This window comes from Mastigoproctus giganteus, chromosome 8 (assembly GCF_048544385.1).
Source record: "Mastigoproctus giganteus isolate SK-2022 chromosome 8, ASM4854438v1, whole genome shotgun sequence".
Classification (NCBI taxonomy): domain Eukaryota; kingdom Metazoa; phylum Arthropoda; class Arachnida; order Uropygi; family Thelyphonidae; genus Mastigoproctus; species Mastigoproctus giganteus.
In genome coordinates, this window is record NC_143582.1 from 74,843,679 (window position 1) to 74,859,626 (window position 15,948).

Genomic DNA, 15,948 nt, shown 5'->3' on the forward strand with positions numbered 1-15,948 from the left:
CTTGACTAATTCAATTCTACTCGATCCCATTAAATCTTAAAATTATCATGAATTATTTATAGAAAGAACTCATAGTACCAATTATTTTCATCATTAGGTTTTAGCAAGAGCTTATGTTTTTTACAGTACTCACCCTTAATCTGTATGGTTGGAAGACAGAATTTAAAAGTGAAAGTTAAAAATGCCTCAAAGAAAAAAAAGGAGTGCACTTCTCTTTACTTAGGTTGTCATACATAATATATAGGAATTTTATCATTTCATATAGGAATTTTTCTAGCAGAGATAAGGAGGTGATTATTCCCTTGTATAAGGCAATGGTCAGGCCACACCTAGAGTACTGTACACAGGTCTGGAGGCCTCATTTCAAGAAGGATGTAGAGCTGCTGGAATGAGTACAGAGAAGGGCAACAAGATTAGTGAATGGAACAAAGGGGTGCTCTTACGAAGAAAGGCTTAAGTTTTGCAAATTACAGTGTCTGGAGCCTAGGCACCGGCGAGGTGATCTGATAGAGGTGTATAAAGCCTTGAATGGTTTGAGCATGCTCAATGCTGATGGGATTCTTCCTCTTGCTCAGAATAATCACTTGAGAGGGCATAAATTCAAATTGAGGAAAGACATATGTAGGATAGACGTGAGGAAATTTGCCTTTAGCCAGCAGGTGGTTGGTTGGTGGAACAGGTGGAACTACATATGTCTTTCCTCAAATTGAGGAAAGACATATGTAGGATAGACGTGAGGAAATTTGCCTTTAGCCAGCAGGTGGTTGGTTGGTGGAACAGGCTTCCATCCCTTGTCGTGGAAGTTGATAGCCTAAATAAGTTTAAGGCTCAGCTGGACAGGTATTTCGAACGAACAAAGGGGTGAAGTGAAAGTGGTTATTTTTTATTTATTTATTTATTATTATTTTTATTATTATTATTTTTTTTTTTGGCTGATGCTGCATAAGCTTGCTTTCTTGCATCAAATGCCTCTACTAATGCTAATAATTAAAACTGTAACGTGAACTGAGTAGTTAAGAGTCTTGGCAGGAAACTTTTGTAAAACATCATCGGTTAGTTATTTCGAGAAAAGAAAGTTGTGTTTTTATAGATGGAACTTAACTCCCAAGATGCATAGCTAAAGCACAGGTTGGAAATTTTATGTGTGTGAGATGTCATATTGGCAAAAGGATGGCCGATAATTTCGTATTAAGGATCTCATTTTGCGAGTTCTGAGCCAAAGCTTCATATAATAAGTTTATGATTTGAATTTAACTTCATTAAGGTTATTGCTGGATCTATTTCAGGGTTATGGTTATGTGACTGTGCATGTTGACTAAGCTCTGTTGCAGAATAATTGGACTGAAGGCTATTTCTATGATAATAGGCTTTAGTATTTGCAGTTGTACTGCCTATACAGCATGCGTTACAATAGTGTTGACATTTAATAAGATATATTATGTTGTTTATATTCTGAATATTATATGTATATGTTTCTTTATACTTGTTAACTAATGTATTATATAAAGAAAAAATTAAAACTATGTCAACACCAGAAAATATACCGTACCATCATCAGTTAGCCTGATGGCTTCATGACATATTTTAATGTCACTTAAATTACAAGATGCATTCAAAATGCTAAGAGAAAACTATCACAATAAGTTTTGTGAAGACGGAAGATTACAAAACATTGCATCATGTTTCATATACTTATCTGTAAGCAGTACAAGTTCTTACATGGCTAGAAGTTCACAGGTGGCTGTAAGTCATAGTCAAATTAATGGGTGAGGAGGAGGAGGAACAATAGTAGTAGTATACAGGGTGGTTGTTATGTCTGGTGTTACTGTTGAAATAATAATAAAAAAAAATAAAAAAAATATGGGAGTGTGGTTAAACCAGTAGTTATGATGCTGGACTGCCAACACCATGGACCTAGGTTCAAATCCCACATCGAAGGGGTAGGGGGAAATCACGAAAGTCGCTTCATCAAATCTATCTTCTCCAAGGTTGAAGTGATGGCTGAGGGAGAGAGAGAGTGGTGCCATCTGGTGTTGCTCCCATAACTACCATCCACCTCTGGATGCAAAAGCCAAACCTAAAAGAGGTCGACTTTGATGGCTAGATAAAAATGAGAAGTAGAAATACTGAACATAATGCATCAAGTGTTGCACAGTTGTTGTTGTTGTTGGGGTTTAAAGTGCAATGGCTACTTAGGCCATATTGCACTTATGGAAGTGATGCATACAGTCTGCATTTGTTGATTTAGAAGCAGTTAAATACGGTTATACAATCTTATTCGTTTTAGAAAGGAGAAGAATTCTGCAAGATTTGAATTTTCGCCTATGATATGGCGAAGTGACAAAGGTTCCTTTAAATTTGACAGAGAATTGAAAGACATTTGTCGAGCATTATTATATAGAGTACAGTCCAGAAGTATGTGTTTGACTGTGAGTGTTGTATTACAATGATTACACTGGGGAGGATCATTTCCTGACAAGAGAAACAGATGGATTAAATGAGTATGACCGATTCTGGCTCTGGCTAGAATTACTTCTTCTTGTCTGTTTGCTATAGAGCTAGAAGCCCATAATTTTGGTAAGGGTTTTATTTGGAGTAGTTTATTATGGAATTGTGTTTGCCACTGAAGAGTCCATTGATCCTTACATATTCTTTGTATATTCATTTTATAATCTGTGACGGGTACTAGCGAATTCGTTGGGGCTGGGCTGGATGGATTTTTGGCAGCATCATCTGCAATTTCATTCCCTGGTATTCCGGTATGGCCTGGGATCCAGCAGAAGATAACCTTTTGCTGATGCTCTCTAAGACGTATCAACTGTGTTTTGATGAGCTTTAATATCGGATGAGTAGGTGGGGAATTGTTTTGCAATGCTAATACGGAACCTTGCGAGTCTGTGTATATTATACTCTTTTGAATTGACATATGGAAGACATTTTCTAATGCAAGCTTTATGGCAAATAATTCAGTTGTGTAGCTACTACACTCTGTCGGAAGAGATTGAGAAATTATTTTATCAGGGAGTGCCACTGCTGCACTCGATCCACTCTCAGACTTCGATCCATCTGTATATATTTTAGCGAAGTCAGGATAATGTTGAGCATGTTCAGTGTGCAGTTGTTGGATGGTAAAGGCTGATAGGGAGTGTTTACCCCACTGATGGAAATACTTGTCACAACATGGCATGATGACAGACCATGGAGGATCAGGATCTATAGGATCTTGCAAGATTTTATCGAAATGTATCACCCAATCTTCTGTTAGATGTTTTAACCTAATACCAGCAGGCCGAACTGTCTGTGGTTTGTTTCTATACAGGGTCATATACAGCGGATCATGAAGTATTGACCAATTAGGATGGGTTCTCTGGCTTTGGATCTTGATTGCATAGTTCAACAGCAACATCTTTCTCCTGATATTTAGAGGAGGTTCATGGGCTTCAATATATAAACTTTGCACTGGAGATGTTCTGAATGCACCTAATGCTGTTCTAAGAGCTGAATGTTGAATAGGGTTGAGGCGAGATAAAACACTCTCCCTAGCAGAATCGAAAACAGGCGCCCCGTAGTCCAGGCGTGATCTAATTATGGTTCTGTATAGGTGAAGCAGGGTGTAACGATCTGCTCCCCATGTTGTCGCTGATAAAACTCTGAGTATGTTCAGTTTCTTTTGACAGTTTGTCCGGAGATATTCAACGTGTTTTTGGAAGTTTAACTTGCTGTCGAAAAATAATCCTAGTAGACGAATACAATTAGCTATGGGCAAAGGATGGTTATTCAGGTGGAGCTCGGGCTCAAGATGCATATTGCGTCTGTTACAGAAGTGTATGGCAGCAGATTTCTGGCTGGACAGTCTATAGCCATTTTGTGTCATCCATGTCAGGATGCGATTAATTGATATTTGTAGCTGGCGTTCAATATAATGCATGTTTTGGGAATGACAGGATATTGAGAGATCATCTGCAAAAAGGTAGGAATCTACAGTTTTCGGAATGAGTTCAATTATGTGGTTCATTCTCATTGCAAATAAAGTGGCACTGAGAACCGACCCTTGCGGAATTCCTTCTTCTTGGGTAAAGATCTTAGAGAAGGTTCCCCGGTAACGAACTTGAAAGGATCTCTGATGTAGAAAATTTTTGATAAAGTACGGTAAATTACCTCTCAGGCCAAGAGAATGCAGATCTTTTAAGAGGCCGAATCGCCATGTAGTGTCAAAGGCTTTCTCAACATCAAGACAGACCATTACGAGATGTTCCTTCTTGACGAAAGCATTTCTAATGTTTGTCTCGGTTTTGATCATGAGATCCAATGAAGATCGATTTTTCCGGAATCCAAATTGGTTGTTGTGAATCAAATTTTGGGACTCCAGGAACCAAGTGAGACGGCGATGTAACATTTTCTCGAGGGTTTTGCTTAGACAGCTGGTAAGGGATATTGGTCTGTAATTTTGCGGAAACGAATGATCTTTACCGGGCTTTGCAATTGCTAGTACATAAGAATTACTCCAGGAACTTGGGAAGGTATGTTCGGAAAAAATTCGATTGAAAAATATGAGCAGCATTGAGAGTGATCTCTGATCCAAATTTCGCAGCATTACATAGTATATCCCATCTGGGCCAGCAGCACTGTTTCTTGAGTCGTTAAGGGATTGTTGCAGCTCAAGCATGGTAAATGGTGTATTATAAGGTAAAGCGGAATTGTCAGTGAAATTTATTCTGGATTTCTCTGCAATTGTTTTAAGTTTTTGAAATGTTTGATCATAGGCGATAGAAGAGGACAACTGAGAAAATGTTGTTCCCAGTGCATTTGATATTTCTGTAGGGGTAGTAAGCTCCTGTCCATTCCAGTTCAGTAGTGGGGTGGATAAAGGAGGGAATTTACTGTTTAAACATTTTATTTTTCTCCAGATTAATCTAATATCAGTATTTTTATTTACTGACGAGGCGAATTTAATCCAATTTTCTTTTTTCGCTTTACGTCTGATGTAACGAGCCTATGACGTTTATAACTAATAAGATTGGAGGTGGTTGGGTGTTTGTGGAAAAGGTTCCACGCTTTGTTTTTCTCTTTTTTCGCATGGTTGCAGGCTTCATTCCACCAATAATTTGTTTTTCGTCTATTTCTTACTTGATATTGAGGAATGGTAGCGGATGCGGCTGACAGAATTTGATTTGTGATGTGCTGAGTAACACTGTCGATCGAACAGGACTGAATAATGTAGTTGTCAAATGATATGTGCGTTCTGTATTTTGTCCAGTCAGCTCTTGAAAATTTCCATTTCATTGGATTTTCTATTGGGAAGGAACAGGATGTTTGAATTTTGCAGATTATGGGATAGTGATCACTGCTATAAGGATCGCTTAGAGTTAGCCACTCTGTACTTGGAAAGAGGATTGGGGAACAGATGGTAAGGTCTATTGTAGAAGTTGAACCTGTAGGGAGATGGATATATGTGGGAGTGCCAGTATTTAGTATAGTTAAATTTTGCCTGTCTATCAACATTTCAATAAGCTTCCCTCGTTTGTCTGATATAGGGGAACCCCATATTGGATAGTGGGCATTAAAGTCTCCTAGTATACAAAAGGGAGATGGTAACTGCAAGACAAGATCTTCAATTTCCTGAATGGTATATTGATGATTTGGTGGAAGGTAGATTGAAACCAGTGTCAGTGTAATACCATTTACAATGCGAGTGGCAACAGCTTCTAAGGAGGTTTGTAAGTGGATGCGCCTGGAGGGGATGCTTGAATCCACGAGTATTGCTACTCCTCCGTGAGCACTGTTAGTGCCAGCTCTGTCTTGTCTAAACAAGGTATAATTTTTGATTTTGATTGAGATCTGAGGTGTCAAATTCGTTTCCTGCAAGCACATTGCAAGAGGTCGGTATTGGTGAATTAATTCATGGATATCATCGATGTTGCTGCAAAGGCCTCTACAGTTCCATTGGATGATCTGTTCCATTATTTGGATTTGAAAGAGGGAGATGAATCTGACTGCTTTTTATAAGTGGGTTGTTTGTGACGATCCAGCTTAGGTTTTTCTTTTCTGGGGAAATTGGGGCGTGTTGAATTATTGCTATCTTCCATTTCATCATCTGCATGTAATTCAAGAAGGTCTTGCGTAGTCGTATCATCAGTATCCATCCTTGTTGAGGGTGGTTGATTAACCTCGACAGGATCTGATTTTTGAGGTTTTTCTGTTACTTTACCTTGGGTTATGATTTGGGTTGGAACTGTGATAGGTGTATTCATACTTTGATCAACTGTGTTTGGCTTTGATGTAGGCTGGGTCGATAGAACTGATCGAGCCCAGTCTGCAATCGATTTATCTGGAGAGAGTGACACTTCCGTCTGACATGCTACTGATTGGTGAGAGTGGATAATCGAGGCATAAGAGCTATTTGGCATGATTAGTTTAATTTGTTTCCTAGCTTCTTGATAGGAGACTTTATTTTCAGTCTTATATTTTTGAATTTTTTTGCCTATCTTCCAGAGATCACAGTCTTTAGAGTATGCTGGATGGCTTCCCCTGCAATTAGGACACTGTGGAGTTTGTGCTTTGCATTCTAACTGGGTATGAGTTGTGGAGCCACAGTTTGGACATGTTGAAACGCCACGGCATGCTGTCTGGGAGTGACCAAATTTCTGGCATTTGTAGCATCTTAGAGGATTTGGGATAAAGGGTCGAACACGGCAATTTAAGTAACCTGCTTTGACTGATGCTGGTAGATTCGGTGTATTGAAAGTTAGAATTATGTTACGTGTTGGGACTAAGGTACCATCTTTTTGTATCATGATTCTTTTTGCTTGAGTTACATTTTGTGTCTTTAGTTCTTGTACTATTTCTTCTTCAGACACGTTCAGTGGATCCCACTCAGTAATCACTCCTTTGGATGAATTCAGGGTGTTATGTGGAGTGACTTGTATTGGAATTCCGCTTAAAGTGGTGAGTTTCAGTAGTTGTTCAGAGTGTCTTGGGAGAGAAGTCTCTATTAACACGATTTTTGGTGATGATGCTGCATGTTCAAGGCATCGTTGGATGATGAAAGGGGAGAGCTTGCTAACAGGCTGTGCCGACAGAGAATGGATAATCAGGAAGGCTGGTGATTCCTGTCTGCCTGCATCTTTTTTCATTCTCTTCGAGGTAGAGAAGTCATGGTCGGGTTCACGATTGTCATATTGAGCACTCTTGGGCTCTAGACGTGGAAATTCATTTGTTTCCATTTCTGCTCCTTTTAGCCCCGAGGGTTGATTTATCCCCCAGGTTACCGGCCCCACCACGTGGAGGCAGGAGCGGTGCCACCAGTGACCAAGCGATAAAAGGTTAGTGGTTAGTGTGTTAGAAAAGTAGTTATATATACAAAAGAAAGGTGTCTTTCCTTTCTTGTAGGAGGCTTCCTTCTTTATTTACAAAGAGCCAGAAAATAAATAACTTTGAAAGTAAAGCCTTTGGAAATCTCTTTATCAACTTCTCTTTAGAAAAACGCTTTGTAAATCGCTAGATCACTCGCTTGGCACTCGGGGCCGTGTTGCACAGGGTAAAGTCACTCACTTTCACGCGCTAGGCAGAGGGGTCAGTTTGAAAAGTCAGAGACAGTCTCCTGTGGAAAACAGTGGAGAGAGTGGCACTGTTATCGCACTTATATTTCTATTGCTGAAAAGAACTTCATCTGGCTTTAAGGCAGAGAAAGATCGGCTAACACTTCTGTCTGGTGCTAATATGCAGGGTCATAAACTGAAACATGTATGCATTTACCACTATGAAAACCCTTGTGCTCTTAAAGGTTATGACAGGTCATACCTGCCATTGTACCGGTACTCAACCACTAAAGGATGGATGACTGCTGTTATTTTCAGAAGATATCTCGGATCTCAGTTACAACCAGAATTGGAAGTTTATTGCAAGGCGTAAGGAATTCTGTTCAACATCTTACTTATTCTTGATAATGCAAGCCATCCACCCAGTATTGTCGATGCCTGTTCCAATATCAAGACTGTTTTTTCCCCCGGCAAACAGAACCTCAGTACTCCAGCCTATGGACCAAAAAAAGATTAAATCATTTAAGGCTCAGTATTTAAAGCGCATTCTGGTTGATCTAATCAATAAGACTGACCAAGAACAGATGAGTATGCAGCAGTATTGGCAAGCCTTCAATATAAAAGATGCTTTAAAATTCTTTGAAGCTGCATGGCGTGAAGTGCCATGTAATTGTATTCGAAGTTCATGGCATAAGTTATGTCAAAGGCTTTGATACTGGTGAAGCTTATGCACACACTAAAGACAAATGTGTGAAACTTGCTAAAAAGATAGGGTTCACTGAAGTGGACCGATGTCAATCATTTAATTGATTTGCATCACCAAGAATTGTCAAATGAAAATCTGTTTGCACTGGAGCAGCATCACATTCAAAAGGAGGCAACAGCGAGTGAAAGCCCAGATGTTTAAGAACAGAGCCTGACAGTGAAAAAATATTGGAAGCATGAAATCTTATACAGGGTGTCGCAAAAATATTGGTACAAACGTTTAGGGGAGGTAGGTAACATCTAAAGGAATGTGAATCGCATAGGAACCCATAACCAGAAACGTCACCGTAAGTCGGTACACAGCACTGTTCATCAGTTCGCGGGAGGGAAAATTTCTGGTTTACTCATTCAAGCAGTAGTCGCCGCACGAAGAACATGCATCAATATACGAACTGTGAGCTGGCAGACATGCACCTAGTGTATGGATTAGCAGAGGGCCCACATGGCGTGCGCCCCCATGCGGCACAACATCGCTTCGCAATAAATGTGTGGGCAGGTATGGTCGGTGACTGCTTATCAACCCATACCTGTTACCATCCCGCATGAATTCCGATAAATATCGGATCTTTCTTGAACAAGTTCTACCAGGGTTACTTGACAATGTTCCAGCAAATGTGAGATGCAACATTTCGTTTCAACATGACGGGGCGCCTGCCCATTATGGAAGGTGTGTTCATGACCATTTGAACAGGCGTTTTGGGCGTTGATGGATTGGCCATGGTGGACCTGTTGCCTGACCCCCACGCTCACCTGATTTATCGAGCCTTGATTTATTTCTGTGGGGGGCCCTCAAATCTATCGTGTATGAATCGCCTGTGGAGACGGAAATGGATCTCGTGGCGAGACTCGTCTGCGCTGCTGCTACTGTCAAAGAAACTCCAGGTGTGTTCGACCGTGTCCGCCAATCCATGCTGCGTCGATGTCACGCATGCATCACGTCTCATGGTGGAACCTTCGAGCATCTGTTTTTACATCATAAAATGCATCCATCTTGTACTCCACTGTTAATATTATGTCAAACAAATGTTTACCACTAATTACTGTCTTGTGTCAATTCTGCTTCTTGTGCCTCTGCTACTACTTTCCCGTGACGTTTCCGGTTATGGGTTCAGTTGGTTGGTTGGTTATTTGGTTTTTAGGAGCATTAGCAACTAAGGCCATATTGCTCCGGGATATGCGGTGGTCATTCTCTGACCTTTCCACATCCTCCGTATATTTGGTGGTGACGGGCTCGAACCCGGTCTAATCAGTTATGGGTTCCTATGCGATTCACATTCCTTTAGATGTTACCTACCTCCCCTAAACGTTTGTACCAATATTTTTGAGACATCCTGTAGACAAAGGCCTAAATCTGTTAGTCAATGAAGACCCTAATCTTGAATGAAGCTCTAAAGTGCAACGTAAAATTACACTAAAACTTGGTTGCTACTACGAGTTGTTGAGTGAGAAGAGGCAACGTGCCAAGCTACTAACTCTAGATTCCTTTTTCAGGTGCTAAAGGAGCAGTAAAGTGAACCCTCCACATCTCAGGTTAGTGTAACACCCCACCTATCTGGTCCAAATCCGAGGGAACGGAATCTAACCATGATGATCCCTCTCATCAATCTGCCTAAGGTCACCCTCCACTCCAATCTCTCTACCTCTCTCTCAATTGTTGTTTGTACTGTACATGTTGGTTATAGTGAATATACTTTTTCTTACTGTACAAAAAAAGAGTGAATCAATAAAGATGAATGAATCTCTTTGGTTGCTCATCATTTTCTTTAGTGCCCAGTCTTCTAACCAAAGAAAACGAATGGTATTATCCCGGTAGGGGGTAACTTAGCTAGATGCAAGAGTTAGGGCAGAAACACTATTATCACGTCACGTGAACCTCGTTATGTTCCTGTCACAAAGTAGTACTCTGTGTTCCCTGTTTAGTGTAAACTGTGAAGTCAGTTGGAGAAGAAACTGTAATGTAGGGTGGCGAGATTAAAAATTTGATCTCGAGGTACTCGTGCTTATGTTTGGGGTATTCATTCCTCGTTTAGGGGTACTCGCATTATATCTTAAGAAAACCGAACAATTTTAATAACAACCATTTTATTTCTATATTTTGTTGATTTTTTACAAGTTCGTGGAATTCAAAATTAGTCAAATTTTAATAAAATTAACCAAATTATAGCCCGTGCTTTAATTCGTTTAATTCGGAAAATTTTATTGCAAAAGTTATAAACACTAAAAGGAAACTTTTATAAATATTAACATCAAATGTTTTACATAATTGTTTACAATACATATTCAATAAACCTGATTTATTTTATCAAAAAGAAAATATTTACCTAGCAATACTTTTCATTTGAGCAAATTTTCTTTAACAGTTTTCCATTTTTTAGTGCACATGCGTAAAATTCTTTGCATGACATTTTGGGATTGGTTTTCTGCAACAGTTCTCCTTCAACATTCTTATTTCTATCCTTTTTCCACACATTAAACTTTGAGCTAAATACTCGCTCATGCATTGCATTTGAGTGAGGAAAAGCAAGCACAAAATTAATATATTTTTTCTGTATTACGTACTTCTTACGCATTTAAAATTTTTATCCAAACATCTGTGGTATTTTTGAGGTCTTTTGTTTCAATATTTCTACAGAATGATTTCAACAGAACATATTCTTCATACAGCAAATCGATACTGACATTGGGAATTTTAAATAAAAAAGTTTGTTGCCTGAGCCTTAAACCATTACAACGAAATAAAAGAAGTCAAGTAGAATGTAAAAGGTTACAAAGTAAGCATAATATAAATATTCTACAACCCTCTTTGTAAATAGGATAGAATGTCGTATTTGAGTCTTTAAGGGAGCATTTCAACAACTTTATTGGCAGTTAATTCTTTCTTCCTAAATAATCATCTCAACAGATGGTTTTATGATTCCAGCTTTTTTCAAATTCCCCATTTCAAATGTTAAAAAAGGGGTATCTTGGAAATTATTATACTTCCAAAAGGGGTACAGGTCTGGCAACCTGTAACATTGTATACGTGTCATTCTCTTTGAGGAAAGCTGAAGCGAAATGAATTGCCACAGTTCATCCTCCTCTTCAGATTTTGAAGAAGATTTAGAAAATACATGCGCTTCTCTTATAGCCGAGAAAACAAGAGTACGCAATGGATACACGACATCAACTGGAAGAGAACAGAAAAAGGCGAATTCCATCATCGACTTGAAGATGAAAATCGTTTTAGGATGTACTTACAGATGAATAAAGAAGAATTTAATTTCATATACTGTATATTCTAATTAAGGATGACATTCAAGGGAAAAATATGCAATTTCGAAATTCGATCAGCGCTAAAGAAAAATTAGTTATATGTTAAAGGAAAGTTGAAATACTGCAAGTTTAATTTTGAATAAGGACTTATTCTGTCAAAATACGAAACAAAAATTTTTAATGAAATTTAATAACAACAAAAAATGACTTCTCAACCCTAAAAATTGAACTTGTAAGAAATTATGAGTTGTGCAAATTGAAATGAGTGACTTGTTCGTCCTCTCAATTTGTAATTCTGTTGGTCTATTTTCCTCCTTTGGCCATTTTTGAACGTCCCTGTGACTGGACATTTGCAGTGAGTATGCCAAGTAGCTGGCCGAAGTGGAGGGTGCTTCGGAATAGGCACAGGAGCAACGTCCTTGACGTTGTTGTTATTTGTTTTCGGATATTCTTACTTGTGCGCTGAAAACAGATTATTTACTTCTAATTTAATTTTCCTATTAACATTTCCTCCATTTTCCTCTTCTCACGCGGTCACGCCTAACGAAATTTCTGTTCAAACAGAAAAATCTTGACTTCCTGACAATATCATTTGGCCTTGAAGCCCAACATGTTATCTTGTGAATACAGCCAATTAGAACACTGCATCTCCGGGCAATAAACTATTGGTAAATATACCTCCTCCACATTTGATGTTAGATATGTATACGGGTGAAGTCTCGTGACAAACATTTATTTGACATGTAAATTAATTAGTTAATAAATTTAGTTAGTTGGCCAGTTAAGTTTTATTCAAGTTGCAAAATTAATTCTAATGCAGTTTCAAACACACCATTCAAAATTACTGGTGAAGTGTTTCCAGTATTAAAAATTAATAACTTTCACTTAATAGTAAGCATTTACCGGCTAAAACATTAAATAAAATGTTTTATTGTATATGTTACAAACTGCATCATCAACTCAAGAATTTTTTTTTTCTTATATTTGTACTTCTCATATTTATTGAAACATGCTGAGCTAGAACTGGTGAGCAATGACAAATAAATTTGCCAAGAAAAGAACAACTGCTTATATATTAGGAATTCTCATCCTGTGACAGTATCTTTATGAAGTTCCTTGGTATTGCATTACAAATGCACAGCACTACCACTGGTGGTACACATTACATATAAATTGCATTACTATTCTCAATTCAGAAATGTAACTTGTAAAGCAGTACTGGTAATTTGTAGTGATTGCTTCCTAATGTGAAATCAATATCATATATGAAAAGAATGTTCGTTCTTGTGCAAACTTTTGTTTGTCATAACTTAATGTTAAAACAGAGAAGTGTGTATTTTTATAATAACCTCACTAAACTTAAAGGAAATATACACAAGTAGTAATTTGAACATTTACAACACTTACATCTGAAAACTGCTTCTGCATTGCAGCAGAAGCAGTTTTCAGAGGTGGCTGTCTGTCATTTGGAATATCATTATGTTTTACATTCATTACCATATCAGCAACTTCATTAAAGTCTGACACCTTAAGAGTATCAGAGGATCTCCAGATGCCTTTGTTTTTTCTTCTTCTTCCCATTGTATTTCTTTAAAACCACTAAAATAATAAAATCAAATAAACTATTGAAATAACAATTTTGGATAGTAATTAAAAAGGAAAAATTTGAAAAATGTACACAAGTTAACCAGAAACCATAAAATATATTTATATTGCGTAAGCACTCAATGCATGTTTTAAGACTCCCTACTTTTCAGTTTATGTGTTATAAGAGAGCAAGGATTTCAGTTACAATTTTTTTTTAACTCTAATACAGATTGCCAAGATTTCTCTAGAGTCCCCAGGGTCTCCATAGAGTAGTATCTGAACATCCCCAGTTTTCATAGTCCATTAGTGAGTTTACAGTTTTTTTCTTACATAACAAACCCACTAAAGAACTATAATTAATGTATGTCTATGAATAAAGTACAGAGGAATTGAGGTTTATGGTTTATTTATTTATTTATTTATTTTTTTTAGGAGCATTAGCAACTAAGGCCATATTGCTCCGAGGATATGCAGTGGTCACTCCCTGACCTTTCCGTATTTAGTGGTGACGGGCTCGAACCCCGGTCTAATCAAGAAGCGTGTGCTACGCACTGCTGCTCTTTCCCACCTGGCTACGGAGGCGCAGGTTTATGGTTTGGAATTATGCTAGTTACAGGAAATGCCAATGCTCATGTTAACACTTTGAACAATTACATGCTCTCTACAATGTAGCAGTTCTTTGGTACAGACCCATGTTTATTTCAACAACATAATGCCCCACTGATTATGCACAAAACGTTGCACTGGCCAGCATAGAGCTCGGATCTGAACATTATGAACACCGACAAGATGAACTGGAACATTAGGTTAGGATCAGACCAACATCCCACATCTGTAGCTTAACTGGTCAAAGTTCTGCAGGAGGAATAGAGGACTACATTCACTGCAGTTTAAACAAAAGAAAAACAAGATGCTAATTGCAAGTCATCTTTATCTTAGATAACTAAGCAGTAGGACCATCAGAAAGTAATGAGGTGGGAATATAGATGGATAGAAGTTTTGGCCAATAGTGCTGGCCAGAAACCAGAAGGCTCACCTGCAACCTATATAAGAATCAAGTTTCCTACTCTTAGCCTGTTCCAAATAGAGTTTGAATTTTTTAAAAACTTGTTTTTAAAACTGTTGCCTTAATGTAGGAAGAAACATCCTTAGCACATTTATTGAAAATCCAAGGTCAAGATAAAGAATGAAACTTTAGGGTGGAATAAATCTTACTGATATGATCTGAACAAAAATATTAAGATTAAAAGATTTAAAATAAGTTGACAAAGGAAAAGAGGACTATGGGGGAGGGAGGGAGGGAGGGAGGGAGAGAGAGAGAGAGAGAGGTTCCATCGGAGAAGAGACAATCACTGAGTTGTGATCCTAGTGATTTACAGGGTTGGGAGAATGAAGCAACATATGAATTTAATAGAATGGAATAAATTGCTCTTTTCTGTTTGAAGTCTGACAAATGCCACATGATGGAATGCATTTTTTTTTATTAGCTGGAGTGATAAACACTGTTTATCCCAGTAACTGTAATTTGTCTCTCCAACAATTCCACATACAACTAAAGGATAGTTTGGGGTACAAATTACCCATAATACTAGGTCAAACCTAACTAAAGAGATGGGATAAGGACAAAATGTTATAATTGCATATTATAACCAGGCTTGATGTAGTCTCCTTGAACCCTAAGTATTTTTCTGAAAACCAGTTTTCATTCAGGTGGGTGTTTGATGGATGAAAAGCTGGAAACTGAAGGAAGTATAATCAAAAATGAGTGAAAAAGTGCATAAGCACTTTTTTAAACTCATTTTTGAGATGAGAGCCAAGAATTTTCAAATATAATTTCTTAAAAATTATGTTCGTCTTTTCATAACCAATATAACACAGTTTTGAATTCAACTAAAAAGACAAGTTTTTATAATAAAAAATTGTCACATTGTCACCTCATTATCCGATACAAGTTTCCTTCCAGGAAAAGGTTGTTTTTAGTTTTGAGAAAAGGAGGAAATCAGATGGGACAAGATTTGATGAACGTGGTGGGTGGTGGGTAGAGCAACAGTTCTCAGCCAACTTGATGAATTTCAAACATGGCAACAGCTGGTGTGAACAGGCATGCATTGTCCTGGAGAAACAAAACATGTTTAGCCACCTTTCTGTTCTCTTTGACTTTACTACAGACCGAAGTTTAATTACTAAGTTGGCATAGTATTGTCTGTTTGTAGTTTGTCCCTTTGAAAGATAATTTACCATTATTGTCCTTTGAATTGCAGAAGACAGATATGAATGACCTTGCCTGCTAATGTGGAGGCAGTGAATCAGTATGCTTCCATTACAGCTACTCCCAGTCTTCCGTAAGGGTTGAGTTCTGCAGAACTCTACGTAAGTCAGAATTTCCCTAAATTTATGCAGCACTTGCAACTATGCATGCTGAATTTGATTGAAGCAAAAAAGAAAATGTTCAACTAACATGTAAAATTATTTATTCTATTTTTTTATCTTATGCACAGAAAAAATTACAAAATGTACAAAAATTTTACTTTAACGTTGTGGAAACCAGTGTGATGCTTTAACCTATTAAACCACCTGCTGTTTGCCATGAACTTGGCTTGGGATTCACTGTTAATATCTTTATAAATACTTCTTGCTTTTGCTTGAATGGCCATTAGACTCAGGGGCACTCACTTCTGAGTCTGATTTTCCATCCATATTATTAATAGCTTTTCCATCTTCGATATAGCACCTGAATGCTGTTTTGTAATGACTGTTGATTTTAAACGCATTGATTATTTAACATGCTCTTTTATATGCACACTGT

At 37.9% G+C, this 15,948-nt stretch overlaps 1 protein-coding gene across 1 annotated transcript in view; it reads right to left on the reverse strand.

Moving 5' to 3' along the window:
- Positions 1-13,094, reverse strand: part of LOC150081644 (uncharacterized) — a 66,509-nt gene extending 53,415 nt beyond the window's left edge. The window contains exon 1 of the mRNA XM_090380275.1: positions 13,053-13,094. Within this exon, the coding sequence (XP_090236401.1) occupies positions 13,053-13,055 (3 nt within the window). The 5' untranslated portion in view covers positions 13,056-13,094. The remainder of the gene's footprint in view (positions 1-13,052) is intronic.
- Between the last annotated feature and the right edge of the window lie 2,854 nt (positions 13,095-15,948).